General features: G+C 33.6%; 2 protein-coding genes across 6 annotated transcripts; both read right to left on the bottom strand.

Annotated features, from left to right (window-relative positions):
* Positions 1-2,777: 2,777 nt before the first annotated feature.
* On the bottom strand, positions 2,778-8,205 carry LOC105133279 (Calcineurin-like metallo-phosphoesterase superfamily protein). Of its 2 annotated transcripts, none has more exons than XM_011037211.1 (13): positions 7,826-8,205; positions 7,491-7,550; positions 7,227-7,405; positions 6,879-7,014; positions 6,522-6,618; positions 4,994-5,053; positions 4,786-4,886; positions 4,565-4,599; positions 4,397-4,454; positions 4,132-4,206; positions 3,872-4,029; positions 3,455-3,658; positions 2,778-3,307 (listed from the first exon to the last, which is right to left on the bottom strand). In XM_011037211.1, exons 1-13 carry the CDS (start codon positions 7,964-7,966, stop codon positions 3,067-3,069), a joined length of 1,545 nt encoding a protein of 514 aa, XP_011035513.1. In that variant the 5' UTR covers positions 7,967-8,205; the 3' UTR covers positions 2,778-3,066. The 2 variants fall into 2 exon arrangements, with proteins under 2 accessions (XP_011035513.1, XP_011035512.1); XM_011037210.1 differs by having other exon boundaries at positions 3,455-3,712; positions 7,826-8,204.
* Positions 8,206-12,465: 4,260 nt separating this feature from the next.
* Positions 12,466-17,180, bottom strand: LOC105133278 (tyrosine-sulfated glycopeptide receptor 1-like). 4 transcript variants are annotated; one of them, XM_011037208.1, is made up of 3 exons: positions 13,428-17,180; positions 12,927-13,013; positions 12,466-12,863 (listed from the first exon to the last, which is right to left on the bottom strand). In XM_011037208.1, the coding sequence occupies exons 1-2, from the start codon at positions 16,699-16,701 to the stop codon at positions 12,970-12,972; spliced, it is 3,318 nt and encodes a 1,105-aa protein (XP_011035510.1). In that variant the 5' UTR covers positions 16,702-17,180; the 3' UTR covers positions 12,466-12,863; positions 12,927-12,969. The 4 variants fall into 4 exon arrangements, with proteins under 4 accessions (XP_011035510.1, XP_011035511.1, XP_011035509.1 ...); XM_011037209.1 differs by having other exon boundaries at positions 12,466-13,021; XM_011037207.1 differs by having other exon boundaries at positions 12,466-13,013.
* Positions 17,181-19,106: the final 1,926 nt, after the last annotated feature.

Genomic DNA, 19,106 nt, shown 5'->3' with positions numbered 1-19,106 from the left:
AAAATACCTAGAATGACAGTTTTTTCCTATAATAAAACAAAAGTGGCTTGGAGTTTTTCAACAAAGCTAATTTTCAAAAATTATAGAAAGTGAAAGTAAAAAAAAATAGAAGCAAGAATGATTATGGTTATAAAGAAAACAACTTTTCGCCCCCACTTTTGGATGAATGACCTTTCATATCATCTTAGATCTCCAGAAGTCTATTCAATAGTTGCATTAAATGCACGATACCATTTTGTTTTCTAAAGGACACCTTCTTTTAATTAAAATAAGCCACCTGATCATCTCCTTCAAATAAAGATGAGACACGTGGTCATAGATAATCTCACATGCTCTGTAAAGATAAATGTCATGGGAAAGGTAAAAAATCTCTCATTAATGGGATAGACAACTTAGGTAAAAAGGCTTTCATTAAACTTGATAACCTTTCAAAATCTATGTATTAAATACACAAAGACTTGGGGGTTACTGATGGATCAATGTCTTTTATACATGTTATTTTTTTACTAAAATCCATGTTTCAAAAAGGCCAAAGATAGGGCGATGACCCAATATTATTGAACTCAAATACATATGGGTTTGGCAAGTTGTTAGATTTAACATCATTGGGTTCGGTTATACATTAAGTCCAAGTATATAGGGGTTTGGAAAGCTAGCAGACTCAACATCCATAAACTTGGCTACACGTCAATCCTAGATGAATATAGAGCTGATGATTTTTCAAGGCCTCATATCGGGTCACAAGAATCTATTTATTTTTTTTCATAACTCTTTATATAATATGTCAAGGTCAAAGGTGCTCATTTCTGTACACCTTTAACATCATTAGGTTCAACTATGCGTTGAACTCAAGTATATAGGGGTATGGAAAACTAGTAAACTCAACATCCCTGGACTCGGTTACGCGTTGATCTTAGATGGATGTAGAGCTGATGATTTTTCTAGGCCTCATATTGGGTCATAAGAATATGTTTATTTTTTCTCGTAACCCTTAACATAATATGTTAAGGTCAAAGGTACTCATGTCTCTACACCTCTAGGTGTATAAAAGTCTTCAAAAGAATTTGTTATTTATCCCTCATTAATGATGTGTGCGAGATATTTATTTCTCTTTAATGCTTGTGTAAGATATTTTTTTCTCATTAATGTTATGGATAATATGACACTCTAGCTACTCCTCTTCAGAAAATAACAAAACTTATGAGCTATAAATTCCTCATGAATCCTTTAATAAAAAATAGTTTTATACTCTATAATTTTTAGATCATATTTATTTTTAAAATCTCTCAAAAATATATTTATTTAAGTATTGGGGAGTTCTCAAATCCATCAAAAAAGATATTTTACGAGTATTGGCTATCAATTATAATGGTTTAGGAAAATAAGTCAAGTTATTAAAATCAAGATATTAACTGATTATTTAAGACATTAACATTATTACCAAGCTATTTAGGTATATATATTTTTTGTTTTTAAATAGCTTCAACAATGCAAGCTTATTTCTTCATTTGCAATTCGGTATCTGATTTAGTTTTAATTAGCTTTTGAGCTCATTTTCCATCCAGAGGCACTTTTTAAATTGCTTAGATATATCCTTACTATTAATGAACGACATAAATTATTATTTTTTGCGATTGAAAATACAAAACCACCTTGAATCGCTTGAATCACTGGGCATGAGGCTATGACATAGAAATTGAACTAAAACATTAAAACTTTCAATAATGGGTTTAAACCATAGTTTTGAAACCCGATCTGGTTATCGACTCGGTCAAGTGATCGGGTCACGGGTTAGATGAATTGACCCGGGTCAATAAAAAAATACACCTGTGTGTGTGTGTGTGTGTGTATTCTCCTTTTTTTTTCTGTATAGTATAAATGACATTTCAAGAAAGTATAAAAATAATCCCAAACCACTAAGTCCTATAATGGCTACAAACTCAAATTTTCTATTTCCATACGCACCCAAGCATACCTTTGCTTCTGAACTTATTTTCTCAACCGCACTAGATTTCACATCCATTAGATAATGACAATGAGACACCTAAACAAATTTCACAAAACCACACAACAACAATTACTTCAAAAAGAAAATACCTGAAAAAAGGATCGTGACCAAGACACTTTAGTTGGCTTAGAAGAATGCTTGCTTACTTTGCAGTGTTCATTTGGTTTCTTGTCCGTTTCTTTGCTCACACCACCAAACTTTATTTTGGCAGAATCCGAACTAGACGGGATCTCAAGAAGCAATGCATCTTGCAACCCGTAATGGTTCTTTTGATCTAAATTAGAATCGATTGTTACTCTCTCTTTCTTTAGTTTTCCATCTCTCCTAGACCTCTTAGAACTTCAAGAAAACCAAAAATCATTTAGCCAGAACTTCAAGAAAACCAAAAATCATTTAGCCAGAACTTCAAAGAGCTAATTTCCGCTTTCATTAATTAAATTTACAGTAATATTGCTTTGTTGTTCTTCAGTGTTTTGACTTTTTAAAAGGCCAAAACAATATCATTTAATGACTACCAAATCAACTGAGTTTTATCGAGCCGACTCTCAAACAAGTTTTTACCTCCACCTAGACTGGTCCCAAGCCTGGGTTAGCTAGGTCCCGAGTCAACTCGCCAGGTCATTCCGGATTTTAAAATTCTAGTTTGAACAGGAAAACTTGATTGATGCATTAAAACACATCAGCACCCCCTCCCAAAAACAAAAAAAAAAAAAGATACAAGCTAGATGCTGATGCAACTGAAAACGCTGAACGGCGCTTTGGCCAAACCAGCACAAAATGAAGAATTTTCTCTGAAGATAATATTGAAAAAATTGTACAGCTGTTTTGCTGGAGGCCCCACACTAGAGGTCCTCTCAACCCTAAGCTCGTCGTTGTGAGGGACTCATCCTATTATCAGCTATGACAAAATCTAGAAGCATCAAAACGTATCAGATCAGTGCACTGGGTAAAACCAACTTAGAGTAGGAGCTAACTTCGGCAATTTCATCCCTCCTCGTATGCAAGGAGTAACAACTGAAATAAATTTAATCTTTCCATGAATATGTTCTTGTCTATCATCACTTGTCGATCCAATCCTTGAAGAGTAACATCATGTAGAGAGGTACATTTACAGTAGCAATGATTGTGACCATTTGGAATGTCCTCACTAGTCTGTGGATAATGATTTTTGTCTTTGATTTGCTGGTTCTATGTGATGGTTTATCAAATCCAGTATCTGCATTTATGTCTATGTTCATAGAAACTTCTATGTCCCGAGGAGCATTTTTTCTTGCAGTTGGGCGCATCACAGCATTACCCCTGCATCACAGAGAGAATGAGAGACATAAATCATATAAAAAAACAGTAATTTCAATTAACATCCGCATATAACAAGTGCACAAGAGACTGCAAGTGCTACTCGTATTTCGGGATATAAATAATTGAGATGATGTAGCAGTGAAAAACCTTTCCACAGAAGCTTTATCGCTTGGATGTAGAAGAGGGGTGTCTCGTGCTTTCTTTACAAGGTGCATCGATCCTTCTGCATCCCACATCATCTCATATTCACAATCCTCGTCTTCAGTTTTCTCTTTGGTCCCTTTGAACATGCTGCTATATAGTCTGATAGATGCCATTAATTCACTTAAGTGATGCCCAAAATCCACGCCACTTGTTGGCCACAAGAGGAGAGTAATAAGGGTCAGAGCAAAGAGGGAAAGATACCTGACAATTCAGCAAGTAAACAAACGGGGACAAATAAATTTCTTGGTAGTGACCTTTTTGTTCTTTGCTTTTTGCATGGATAAAAATTATTTCTGATAACACTATCTACCTCCCCAACATATGCTAACTATGACTATTATGATCAGGAGGGAGAGTTACCATATGTAGATGTGTGTTTGCATTGGAAGAAAGCACAGCTGAGTCATCACTGCTGCTTCTGGGGCGGATATATTTGAACTTGCAGAGTTACTAGCAGATAACAGCATGAAAGAGGGATACAAATTTCCCATCTGCCAACTTAATGTCCCTACAGTGTGCTGCATATTTCATTAATCAAATATATTATCAGGGGATGCGTATTTTCATAAATCTGTCATATTATCAGAAAGTTTATATATTCAAAAACATCAGGTGCTTACCTCCTTTACTGGCCCAAATTTTGACTCATGGGTCACTGAGCACTGGTCATGATCATGGCCGGATAAAACGAGTGCCTGCAGAAATCATGCATATTATTCTGACATCTGCCCTTAACACATGCTATCAGTTTCAAACACATTTCTTCACTGGAGTTGAGGGAAATGTTGCAAACACAGAAACTTCTTTCAGGCTTCTTCGACAAAAGGCCATAACATAATGCCAAGGTAGGTATAAGATGGATCCAGGAGATGATGAATAACTTACAGGTTTGATCATATCCAGCAATTGGTTTGAAGATTCCTTGGTAAGATAATTCTGATACCTGCATCATCAGACCACTTGTAAAACCATAGCCCAAAAACATAATCAAGTTCTACAATTGGATGCAACCATCTGTCCCCCTCTCAACAAGACAAATGATAAGAAGCTTACACAATTTCTTGATTGTGAGCAGAATGTGAGATCCGCTGAAAATGAAACAGAAATTCAATAAGGTAAGTTTCCAAGAGTTCACAGGAGTGCAAGCATTCAAATCATTAACCCTTAAGAAACATGAGAATCTCTCCGATGAAAATGGACAAAAAGGAGTGTATAACACAAAAAACAGAGGATTTTTTTGTTACTTCACAAAAATTAACAAAAAAAAAAAATACCTGATTGATGATTGGGGAACTACGATGAGGACCACAATAAGTATAATCCTGCCGATACAGGGGAATATGGCTCAACAATACCCTTGGAAATAATTGAACATCTAAAGAAATGTTGGGAAAGAAAAACATGTGAATTGCTTTTAAGGACAAGCATTTACTTATCAGTACAAATAATAGAACGGAAAATCTTCTGGAAAATATCAAATACCAATGGAGACATTTTTTATGAACTCCCAAGACATTGATGCCAGATTCCCTTGCGGCTGCCCTGGAGATTACACAAAATAGAATTGCACAATGACTACTTTCCCTACAACCTTCAGTCCCAATTCTAATTCTATTGAAATATTTGTATATACTTGCATGCTAAGAATAAAAATAATAGCCACTGTCATACATAAGCCATTCAATGCAGCCTCCAAGTAAAATTATCTCATGCATGATAATGCAAATAATGAGACATTATATGCTCCCACATCATAACTCATGATATTCCTGAAAGTTCAGTGAGTATTAGTCTGCAAGGGTCAGGTTTTAATGTGCAGGTTTGTACCATTTTCATTCTCAGATAATACAATATCATCAGTAAATGTCAGTGGTTTCTTGTCAAAATGGTTTCTCTAACTGATTAGGCCAAAACCCGTAATAAAATAATTGAGCATGAGGATTCACATATTGCCTACTCCACAAAAACTTCACTAATACAATTTACTAAAATCAATAAAATAACTTCTAACCTCAACTACACCTAAGAAAGTCTCAAAAACGCTAATAGAGTTTCTTTCAAAAACTTCAAAAAAACTCTTAAAAAGTACTCACTACTGTAAACTACGGCTGCTGCTGCCTTCTCACGTTTATTATTCCACCACAATAGAATATGTATATGCTAGAGGTGGGTCAGTTGGCTACAAAATCTAAACCAAAAAAGACAGTCTTCTTTCATCACCAGATAGTACACATAAGAGGATTTTGGATGTGAGAAGATTTCTGTAAACCCATGCACCTATAACCAATTCAACACAAATTTTCAATAATCTTCACCTTTTCTTGAATAGTCTCATATCAACTTGCACCAAATTAAACTGACAAAAAACATTTCACCTGGCTAACTTGACTTGCATGGTTGTAGGTATTGAGCAAGAGTGGAATTACAGAATTTAGTAGAGATACTTTGGTGGTGAAGAAATGAAGAATCGATTGTCAAGAATTCGTACAAGTTGATGAGAAGCACAACAGATATGGAATTTGGGTGAGTCTTACAATAAGCAAAAGACAGTGAAGCGTTATTCCCATCCACGAAAAAGATTGAACATGGCAAAGTTAAGAAAGATATCCATGTTAATGAACATTTTAAGAAAGGTATCCATGTTAATGAATGTGGAGAAGTTAAGAAAGTGTAGGTCAAAAAAGGATATAGGAAATAAATTCATGTAAACAAACTCAAGGAAGTTATCCAAATCCAATTCAAGCCAAGATGGAGATTGTTAAAAGTATGGCTTCATTTGATTGGTGGTTGCATGAACTCATCATTCATTTCACTACACACCAATACCTCTCACGTATAAGTGCCTAATTTAACGATCATCTGTTGTTTTGCTTTATTTAGCAAAGTATCAAAGAACTGCCTTTCATTTGTAGGTTCTGTAGCCATCTGACCCACTACTACTATATTATATGTTTGGACAAAATGCAAAAGTTTGTTTCATGGAGAAGTGTAAATGGCTTCTTTATTTTACCATCTAGAGTTTGGGAATCAACCGCAACAAACTCCACTTTTCCAATTGTAAACCGCCGGTTTCTGATCCCAAATTCTCCCTCATAGCGCTCAACCACCTGTACAAATGTTAGAGTACAGAGTGATACTCCAAGAGCAAACCAAAAGGGCAAATTAGAGAACATCACTAAGCCATTATCACGAAGTCTGTGATAATCTTTGACCAAATTGCAAATAAATCATCAATCAATTAAATAACATAAGACACAGGACTTTACTTAACACGGAAAATAAAGGAGAAGAACCAGAATTGATTATAACAGATGCATCACAATAAAAGTCAGGGCAGTATAACGGTAATGAAATCATGCCAAATTACCTTTGGGTTATGAGAGCTGATACTTGCATAGCCGATATCATGGTTTCCAGGAATGAAGTAAACCTTGATGTTTCTAAGTATGCCATCGTCATTCAGCCCAAAAATGTGTTTAAATCGATGTAAAGATTCCTGCCATCTTATCAGTTAAAAAAAGTCAAGGGCATTCCTCACCAGAAAACATACCGAAGACAAGAATAAAAAGCAAATATTGGAATAAAGATGAAAGGGAAAAAGCCACTAACATAAAAGTCATGCATTAACAAGTTTTTGATGGAAATAACCAAAATCAAGTTTAAAGGCACACATAATCTACAACAACGAAGAGAAATAGAGATTTGGTGGCCTTACTCTTCATGTGATAAAAAAGGCCCCCCATCAAAGTAATCGCCGAGAAACAAGACGACATTGGGTTTGAAAGGGAGGATAGATGCAAAGAATGCGCGGCGCATGTATAAATCAGCATAGAACTTCACAGTCTCCAAAAGAAATGATTTTGGAGGTAGACCAATGGAGGTTTTGTCCATTAGCTGTCAAGGATTGAAATCTTAGCCTCTAAAACCCCAGCAAAAAAGAAATACATGTTTGATAATCTAATTCAAGAAGAAAACTCACCTGTTGGTCTGTTACGACAGCAACCTTAACATAATCCGCGGGAGATTGAACCCCATTTATCTGAAACATAGTAAATCAATTTTACATGCTATTGTCAACGCAGCTAATGAGAGTTTTGCATTTAAAATAAAGATCACACGAATTCAGATTTTGAGACCCAGACTTTATTTCGTACTGTTAAAAAGAATCAAAAGGAAAATCGAAATTCTAAAGAAAGAAATTATAATTGACAAGAGATCTAAAAAGCCCGTCATCATCAATTATTTATAGAGAGAAGCAAAAATAAAACAATAACAAGAAATAAATGTTTGTTGGAAGTAAAAGGAAAGAATTACGGTAGAAGTAGGATGGGAGGAAAGATGAGGCCAGGAACAAGAGGATTGAAATGGAAGCCAGAAGGCAAACATCTCGCCGTAGAGCAGAGTGAAAACCCATATCCCGCACAGTACCAACGTCAATTTGTGATGCTGCTTCATTTCTCTATCTACTTCCTTCCTTCCTTCCTGGTAGAATTGTCTGCTGCTGAACAGTTGACTTGAGCGACTCCTAAAAGGGAAGGATTCCACAAACCAGAGAGGTCATCACTCATCAAGCAGATCGTTGGTTGTAGCTGGTAACTGGCAACAAAATGAAAACAAAAACAAAACAAAACAAAAGGTTCTGATCGGTCGAAAGAACCCTTCACTTTCGGTCAAACATAACTAAGCCCCCAATCTTTCAATTCTCTAATTTTGATTCCTCAAACTATTAGTTCGGGGTAATGCTATATTTGACATTACGGTACAATCATGTTTTTAATTTTTTAATTATTTTTTTAATATTCAAAATAGATTTTAAAAAATAAAAAAAATTATTTTAATATATTTTTAAACAAAAAAACACCTTAAAAAAATACAATCATATTTGCAAATAAATTCTAAAAAAATAAAATAAAAATAAAGTATTCCAAAAGATAGTTGAAGAGCATGGATGATTCTAGTATAGTTACTAGACTTGGACCCGGCACGCAAGGTTGACTAACAAGCTGCATGACTTGGGGTCCAAGTCAGGTCCGAATAAAAAAAACTTGAACCAGCCAGATCAACCTACAGATAATCTGGCAAAACCTGAGAGTTTTGTCAATGTTTTATTGTTTTTTGAAGGCAGAGACCCTATCCCTTTGTTTTTTACATGTTCACATCTCAGGATGCAAGTCTGATCCCCTCTTTTTACATGTTTTTTCACTTCTTCCAGTCCCGGGAATGGGCAACATTTTTCTATAACAAGCTGGAAAACTAAATCTAGGGGACGACAATGCAGGATAAGCATGTGGTTTTGGTCAAAGGAGTGACAACAATAAAAATAATGATTCAAGTTAATGGAGGGACAAAAACAATAATTTCCTAGTGAAGATAAAAAGGTTTTAAAAATATAGGTGTTGTATAATATGCACGGGAGAAATTAGAGGTTTTTATCTTATTCGATTTAATTTTAAGTACGCGAGTCTATTATTTTTTTGTTGTTGGTTATTAATTTACATTAAAGTTTATTATATAAATATTAGAAAAATATTTTATTTTTTTAATATAAGATTAGAAACTTATTAGTGTGTCTATTATGTTCACAAGAAGAAAATTGTACTTTTTTTAATGTAAGATAAGAAACTTATTTGATTTAAATACTTCAACTTAAAATGATAAAATAATATCTTTTCAATGTGAGATAATTTTTTTTTTAAATAATCTTTTAAACTTCGTTATTTATAACATGTATAGCCTACATCAATATAGATTGTTTCTTAATCTTTTCATGTGGGATATTAAAACCTTAAATATTTTTTTAAAATTTTTTTTTCATGTTGACTCCAGTTAACCCGTATGACTGGAGACTCAACCTCTTAGTCTAGTCTATTTCTGGACCAGGTTTAATAACTTTGAATTGTAGTTAATTTTCATATCAAGTTACACAGGAAACCGAGAGATTTACCTAAAAATACTAGAGGAGCATAACTAGTGGCAGAACTATAAATAAAATAAAATTTTCATCTCTTTTTTTATGAGAGAAGTTGTCAGCCATGAGAAAGAAGAAAAAGCTTCCTTCTTCTTCTTTTATTCTTACATCCAAATTCCTTTAAGAAAATTACTTTTTTGGATAACATGAGTGGGTTATTAGGTTTTAAATACATAAACATAAGATTTGAGAGATAATTAAGTGAGAGAAAAGTTGAGTTAGAGTTAGAAAATAAGGGTTTTAAGAGGAAGAATAAGAAGGATTAGCGGGAACTAAACTGAAAGTCATTCAAAGTTCAAATAATCAATAATTAAAGTGTTTTGTACTCGTCTATTTAGGTTTAGGTGGACTTTAGATGATTTTGACCAAAATTTCAAATTTTTAAGTTAGGGTTCATTGTTAAAATTTGAGAAATTATAAAATTGGTAGTAAATAAAGTGATTAGGTTAGAATAAGTTGTGATAGATACAAAATCATAAAGAAATGAATATGACCAATCAAATTGTATTGTTTTGTATTGGGGAATTTATGTAATTGGCCAAATGCTTATTAATTGTATATTATTACAATGATTGTACTTGGAGATGAATAAGTTTATTTCATCTAATTTTATTTGAGTTTTTAGCATACTTTGAATTTTTTGAGATAATTGAAAGAAAGTGTATGATTGTTTATGACATTATTTGAACTTGTATGTGGTGACTGTTATTAGTTAAAATAACAAAAGAGGCTTTAAGGGCATCTATGTATATGGTTTTGAGATAATTGAATAATTGATGATAAATCTTGTATGCATTAATGAGATGATGATGATTGGAAAAGAATGGTTGCTTATGTTCATTGAACTTGAAAATTGGAAAAGAATGGTTGGTTATGTTCATTGAACTTGAAATTTAGTATGTTTATTTATTAGAAATTGATATTGGAAATTATAAACAAGCATGAAATTGATGTTACATCAAACAAATACTGAAAATTTAATTAAAGTTATGCGTGTGTGGATATTGAATTTGGTAAATTGAAAATTATTTGTGGGAATGTATTTTTGAATGTTGGTGGCATTGGAACTATACACAAAATTTTAAAAAAAATGAAAAAATGTATTGAAATATGTTAGACTAGATTGTTAATAAAAAAGATAGTGAAATGAAAAATAAATAGAGGATGATAAAGGATTTAACAAGGAGTAAACACCTTATATGAAAAGTGATAGAATTCATAATTTAAGAAATTCTATAGTTAATTTCATATTGATGTAATTCCGTTGTTGGTAAATATCATTGAAATTTAAATGAAATTATATGGAATATGTAATTTTTAAGGGATAAAAGTGTAAAGATATTATTAAGGTTAAAAATAATAATTATAATGATGAATTGTCGTAAATAAGATTAAAATAACATTAATGTTAATGTATATGATGAAAGTAATGAGATATTGATAATTATACCCTTTTTAAATAAGAAGAGGCACAATGAACATAAACAAGATTATTTGTGGTTAAACTAGCTCACGTAGTTATAGAAGTAAATAGATGACTGACATCTTACTTTTTAAAATTTCATATAATTTCAATTTAATTTTATATGATGTTATGCTTGTAATAGAAAAATAAAAATGAAATACAAGATGGAAATGAAAAGGAAAGGGAAACATGTTAGGTTTTTTTTTTTAATTTAATAATAAAATTGTAATATTTAATATAAGAATTTTTTAGTTGTTAACTAAATATAATGATAATCTTATAAATAATATGAATTTTATGTTAATTTTTCCCAACAGAATGTAAAGGATTATTATATGACTTATAAATTACAAGAGTTATATTATATTTTAAAACAACAAAATTATAAGAAGTAAGATGATTAAGATATTTTTTTTATATTTATCGCCTTCCAGCATATGAATTTCCATATTTTGACAAGGAAATCATATTTTTTTTAGAAAGAAAATCATAATTTTTTGATATATAAGAAATATTAAATATTGGGATGAGAATTTAATCTAAACTAATATATACTAATCCAACCTTAATCCAACCTGAATGAACTAAAGGATTATGAGTAGGGTATAAATAGTATTAAATTCGATTTAAACTTACTTAAACCTAACTCTTAATATATATTTATAGAATATATATACTGACATGAAATATATACATATAAATAACATTTGTTATTTTATAGTATAATATACATATACATACTTTAAATATATATATTAACTATTTTATTTTTTATTGATTAATAAATAATAATAGATAACTATTGAATACCTAAAGTACAATAAATAATGGATAAAGTTACAAAAATTACAATAAATAATTGATAAATTATAGATATTAAAAAATCCGAGCCGATGCGTGGGTACCATTGCTATTCCTAGTTAAATCCCTGTTGGTCGGTATAATAGTTAAGAAACTTTTCCTTTTATTAATTAATGCAACTGACTGACTGGTAATAAGAGGTGTGTTATGCTATTATAATCTTAAGTGGGTTGGCTGATAGCAAAGAAAGTTTATTTTATTTCTTTGTCTTGGGTTCAACACTTAAATAAATTCTATGAATTCTTTACAATAATATATATATATTTTGTATGAATTCTTTACAATAATATATATATATATATATTTTTAAGATTGTTCGAAATTGACTATCGACTTATAAAATTCGAAGACACCTTTTATTATTAAAATAAAAATAAATGTGATATTATAGGCAACGTGGCATTCGCTTTCTGACTTTTTGCAACACCTTTTTTCTTCTACAAAGACAGTCTTCAGTATTAAAAATAATATTTTATTATTATTTTTTAAAACAATTTAAAAATAAATAAATAATTTTTTTTATAAAAAAACCCGCGTAAACAAACAAACAGGATGAAAGACCCTATTCACAACTTAAAAAACATAAAATTCTTCTTCAGGTAGCAATCTGCATATATATATATACATGGAAACATGAGAGTGAGATGGCTGTCTCTGTCATTGCACTACAACATTAATGCTATAAATATATATGGCCTCTCGAAGTTGCAACAACGGTAGACCAATCAAGAACAGACTCTCCCATGACCTAAACACTTGACTTTCATCGTTAACCAATCAACACTATCTTCTCTCCTTTTCTCCTGCTATCGAGCACCACATTGCATTATGTACTTTCTCTTGCAAACTTGTATCCATGTAATGCTCCTGGCTGGAGGCCGGTTGGCATTTCCTAAGCAGGTTACCTGCTTGTTTTAATGCCTACTTCGCAAATGTTTGACTAGGGCATAAGCAGCAACGAGTCTATTTCATTAAAGTAAGTGATTATGCTTCCCCTTTTATCCCTCTCTTAGTGATTAACGCGTCATAGCCACCATAACTTTATTCCTGAACTTAATGTATTCCCCCCCTCAACATTGTTTACAAGATGGGTCCTCCCAATCTTTGTCATTTGTGCACTGGACTAATTCTCCTCCAGGCATGCGTTCTATCTCGTCAGATATGTTATTGGAGTGCCCCTCTTGCCTCCATGGTTGTTGTTAATATATCTGTTGTACTGGAAAAAAACTAATATTGACAACATTTTTCAAATGACTATGGTCAGTGGCAAATAGAGGGCAAATGAAGCTAGATTGTTTCAGTCGTAAACAATGCAGTGATACGGGTAAAGAATGGGCATAAGTTGTTGCCGTGTTTTAGGCTAGAAGTTCCTGTTTTATGGGCTAGGTGATCAGTTGCTTGTATTGGAGATGAAATTACAGTCATATGACTACATCTTTCACTTGCAGATTCATCTGCTAACAACTTATCATTAATTGCAATTGCTTTTTCTGTACGTCTATAAACCTATATGATAGGGGTCAGATATCCATTTACATCAGAAAACAATGAAAAAAAAAACTTCATGTTATGTGCAAATGTACATTTTGGTTTAATTATGTTGAAGAGCATTTTCAACTAACCCTTATTTTCATTTCTGTGGGAGCCATCATTCTTGAGCCAATCAACGACTTCCTTGATGGTTGGTCTCTTGAAAGGATTCTGGCTAACGCACATGCAGGCCACATCTAGTATTCGCAGCATCTCGTCATCAAAACCCTTTCCTCTCAAGAGAGGATCAAAGATCTCTTCTTGTTTACCCTCATTTCTCATTTGCTGCACCCAGCCAACCAATTCTCTAGACATCCTTGGCTTGAATACCTCCATGGGTCTCTTTCCAGTCAGCAGTTCAAGCATAACGACTCCAAAACTGTATATATCTCCCCTCAAAGTGGCTACCCATGCTTGCCCATACTCAGGAGGAATATAACCCAGAGTTCCAACAAGCTCGGTTGTAACATGAGTTTGGTAAGGCAGAATCAACCGGGACAATCCAAAATCTGCTACGCGTGCTTCGAACTTGTCGTCAAGGAGGATGTTGCTGGATTTGATGTCAGGATGCACAATATGAGGCTCACATATCTGGTGCATGTAAGCCAGACCACAACCTACTCCCCTTGCAATCTTAAGTCTCGTGGGCCAATCTAGTTGGGATGCACCATCGGTCTTCTCATGCAACCAGTAATCCAAACTCCCATTGTCCATGAAGGAATATATAAGCAAGCGACATCCCTCATGCACACAATAGCCTTGCAGGGAAACCAGGTTTTCATGTTGGGCTGTGGAAAGTGCCTCTACCTCTGCTCTGAATTCTCTTTCCATCAGACCCAAGTCTCCCGAGAGTTTCTTGACAGCCAGCTTGCTCCCATCTCCTAATGTTGCCTTATAAACCAAACCAAAACCCCCACAACCAACAATGTTTGCCTGATTAAAATTGTCAGTGGCTTTCAAGAGTTCAGAAATGGTAAGATCCTTGATCTCATTAGTATTACTTGGGAACAATACAACTAAGCTGGAATCCTTGTCACCCTCTGGAGGAAATCCAGAGTTGATGGAAATTGTATCCAACTCAGTGTTGTCCGTGTCCCCTCCAGGAATGATCCTTCTCTTGGACAATATCCAAAGCGCTAACACAGCAATAAATAAACCAGTGCCGAAACAAATACCAATGACAAGTCCGATGACAAGTTTGATGCTTGTGCTTTTATGAGGAGCTGAAGAATGGTTGGTTCCTGGTGAACTGGAACAAGATCGCTGCAAAACCTGTCCACATAACCATCGATTCCCTGTAAAGCTGGAACTAGGGAAAGTATCAAACTGACCTCCAGATGGTATAGGTCCTTGAAGATCATTATTGGCAACACTGAACGAAGACAAGAAATGGAGACCTTTGAGTGAAGTAGGAATTTCTCCGGACAAAAGGTTTCCTGAGAGATCCACTTTCTCCAAGTTAGCGAGGCTTGATAATTCATCTGGAATGTTTCCAGAGAATTTGTTATCACTGAGATCCAACACATGAAGGAACTTCAGTTGGCCAATCTGTACAGGGATATTGCCACTGAGGTTGTTGTTTCCAAGGTATATAGCCGGTGGCAGGCTAGAGAGCTGATTGTACTGCAAATTGGTAGCATTTGTGGGCTTGACAAACACGGGCAACTCTAGATAACTTCTGTCCAGTTGTTTAATAACCTCTTGCGATGTTAGTGTTTGCAATCCCGCGAGTTTCAAAGGAAATTCTCCTGAAAGAAGGTTATTAGACAAGTCTAAGTAGAAAAGGCTTGAAAGATTATCCAGCCAACCAGGAATTGAACCTCTGATTTGATTGTAAGACAGGTCTATGACCTGTAGGCTACTGATGTTGGCTAGCCAGGATGGCACTTGACCGGAGAGTTTGCAACGACCTAGGGCCAAAACCTGGAGATTTTGGAATCCAGTAGAGTCTAATGTATTTCCATCATCTAGCATACCTTCACTCATAGTATTATTGGAAAGGATGAGAGTAGTGAGGCTCTTGCAACCCATCAAAGTTCGGATAGCCCCAGTAATGTTAGTTAAGTTGTTGGCGGAAATTGAGAGAAAAGATAGAGATCGTAGCGCTAGTATGTCAGGTAAGATCTGTCCCTCTATCTGATTACTGGCAAGTCTAACTGCAACTAGTGATGTGCATGAGTAGAGGCTAGTGGGAAAGGTACCTGTAAACTTGTTGTTACCAAGATCGAGGGTGCTAAGATTGCGGAGTGTGGAGAAATCGGAGTCAGAGAGATTTCCTGCCAAGAAATTGACCCGCAGATTCAATTTTACTAGATTAGTACAGTTCATCAGAGATGGAGGCAGAGGACCTGTGAGCGAGTTAATGTGAAGCAGCAACTGTTCCAACTTGGAGAGCTTGCCTATATCCCGGGGTATCCTGCCACCCAACTGATTGGAGTACAGCTCAAGAACCTTGAGACTAGTGAGATTGACGACAGCATCACTGATTTGACCAGAGAGGTGGTTGACAGGTATTGAGAAATGTACAAGTGAGGTTGCTTTGTAAAGATCATCAGGAATCACCCCCGAGAGATTATTGAAACCAGCACGGAATATCTCAAGTTTGGAACATTCCCCAAATCCAGGAGTGAGGTTCCCGCTGAAATCGTTGTTGGAGAAGTCAAGAAGGGTCGTGGAACCAGAAGAAATGTTGCAGATGTTGGAAGGAATTTGGCCTGCGAAGCTGTTGTTGCTAACATTGAGTCTAGACAAATTCCAAGCTGCCTGGAGAAATGAGTTGGATTGACTTAATTCCCCATAGAAGTGGTTGCTAGACAAGTCCACTATCTCGATAGGGATAAAGTTATTAGTATCAAGGGATGGTATTTCACCATCGAGACGGTTGTAGCTGAGATCAAGAACCTGGAGGCTTCTGAGTGAGGAAAAGAATCTAGCAGGTAGAGAACCATACAGGCTATTATGTGAAAGATTGAGGTGAGCAAGACCCGTGAGATTGGCAAGAGATGGAGCGAGGGTGCCATTAAGGTCTCTGAAAGGTAGATAAAGACTGGTTACTCGACCATCTGCAGTTCCATCACAATCAACTCCTTCCCAGAGGCAGCAATCAGTGGAATGACCCCAATTCAAAGGAGAAGAAGATGATAAACGGGATAAGAAGAACAAGAGAGAGTGATGATCATCTTGATTGCAGACAGTTGTGGCATGGCAAGGGGGCAGTAGCAATAGTATTAAAATTAGAATAAGAGATAAGAACATGACCGAGGAGGAGGAGGAAGGGGTTCTAGGTCTTTGAATTATGATGAGTGGATATGTCGAGCCAGGCAGAGAAGTGAAGCTGTCCTTCTTGACCATTATTATCACCATCATTTAAGTTGAAGGGACCGAAATAGTGGGACAAGAAAATGACATAAGGAGAAGAAGCAGGAGGTGGGGGTAGAGGAGATGATTGAAGAAGAAGAAGAAGAGACGGTCAAGTACATGATTATCGTCTATCTGATAGACCTTGTAGGATACACAAAGATGGTTAGATTGCAATCGAACTCCTCATTAACCCAACGAAACAGAAAGAGAAGGGAAGAGAGTGCGGGGGTGACGTGAGGTCATTTGATATTTTAGTGGCAGGGACATAGTATAAAATATTAATAAACAAAAAGGAGAGAAGAGAAGGCTGTATCATTACAATTATGAATCTCTAATATCGTTTACTTTTCGGGCGGCTGCTAGTGGCTGGCGGTGCTATTTGTGGTGATGATGATTGATTTATGACCAGTGGCCACAAAGCGTGTTCAAAAACTCCATAATTAATCTCATGAGCTTATCATGCCTTCCACCTCCACACAACTTCTACCGTCTCTCTTCTCCACCGATTATTCTCTCTCTTTTTTCTATGCCCCCAACCCCACTCTCTGCTCTAATATTGTAATGTGTTATGGGCACGTTTACCATTGCTGATCCTGTCAAGACCCTCAAGAATTCTAACAGCTTCTTTTTCCTAAAGAGAGAGAGAGAGGAGTTATAATCGCTGGCTCACATGTTATGGTTTATTTTTATATTTTAAAAATGTTTTTGACTTTTTTAAATTAATATATTTTTATATGTTTAATTTTTTTTTCATGTGTTAAGATAAAAACTAATTTTTAAAAAATAAAAAAATATTATTAATATATATTTTAATCCAAAAAATTATTTAAAAACAATAATAATTATATTTTTAAATAATATATATATATATATATAAACCTCGTATCTTATTTTTTTTAATTAGTTTAAACTAAAAGTGTATTTGGTATTACAATAATTATTATAATTATAATTTAAAAAAAATTATTTTATAAAATTATTTTTAATTGAGGTTGATTTAAAAAAATAAATATTTAATTAAACTGTAGTTAAAATTGAAATCGAAGAAAAAATAATTTAATGTGTTTATTTAAAAATATTTTTAAAATTAAAGTTATAAAATTATTTTTAAAAAATATATTAATATTAATAATTTTAAATTTAAATATTATAAAATTAATTACTCCTATTATATCATAAAATATTTTTATTATTTTATTAAACTATTTATAATTTTATCATGTAAAAAATTTATCCAATAAAAATTATAATTTTCATAATTTTTTTAGCGTGTAATAAAATTAAATAAAATATTATTAGGTATAAAATTATATTATAGTGTGAATAAATTTAATTCAATTTATACTAGTTTTTTTTTAAAAAAATTATTCAGTCTCTAAATTAGTTTTTTTTAAATATTAATAAAATTAATATTAATATTTATAAAAAAAATATATGTGAATAGTACAAGTAAATTATAATATTTATTATTTTTAAGTGAATAGTATAATCACAGTAAAAAAATAGAATTTTTTTACTTTTTAATAATCATGTTTTAAACATAAAAATAATATGGATTTCGTAAATCATTTTTTTTTTTTTACTAGATACCTATAAACTATATTTTAATTGAAAAGTAGTAGCATAAACAAACGCCTTCCAAGAACATAAGCCCTGTAATTATTTAGCAAGGAATAGCACGCGTGCCCAAGATGTTCGCCATTATCATTTTATCAGCACAAACCTATGATAGAAGTAGATAACTGGTTGCCCATCACCGGGCCCTAGCTAGCTTAACTCCAGGTCCGCAGGTGCTATGATTAGTTTGCCTTGGAGAACACACTATTCAGCCACCTCCAAGTTCATTGAACTAGTACATTACAATCTTTGCTCGCCCATCTCCTCTCCGCCTGAGTATCTTCCAGACGGTGACTCTCTCCACCTTGCTTCCCTCAAAGTTGACATGACTTTAGAGGTATAATTCAAAAGCACAACTTATCATCAGAAAACTTTTGTCAATCTTAAGCTTCCACTGAAGTCCATATCCAAACTAGAAATGAGCCACTTTGATGAACCTGCAGATAAATCATAATATGACCAACATATTGGCATGATGATAGAAACAATGGCAACCATCATCATCATTGTTACAGGAACAGTGGAGCTCTTTTGAGCATATATATAAACCTTATATATCTCCTTTTTTTTAATTAGTTTGAACTAAGAGTGTATTTGATATTACAATAGTTATTATAATTATTTTATAAAAATATTTTTAATTCAGATTAATTTGAAAAAATAGATATTTAATTAAATTGTAGTTAGAAATTAAGGTTAAAGAAAAAATTATTTAATATATTTAGTTAAAAATAATTTTAAAATTGAGGTTATAAAATAATTTAAAAATATATATATTAATATTGATGGTTTTA

This window comes from Populus euphratica, unplaced genomic scaffold (genome assembly GCF_000495115.2).
Source record: "Populus euphratica unplaced genomic scaffold, PopEup_1.0 scaffold110.1, whole genome shotgun sequence".
Classification (NCBI taxonomy): domain Eukaryota; kingdom Viridiplantae; phylum Streptophyta; class Magnoliopsida; order Malpighiales; family Salicaceae; genus Populus; species Populus euphratica.
Note: the sequence above shows the minus strand (reverse complement) of the source record. Positions and strands in the feature narration are given on the sequence as shown.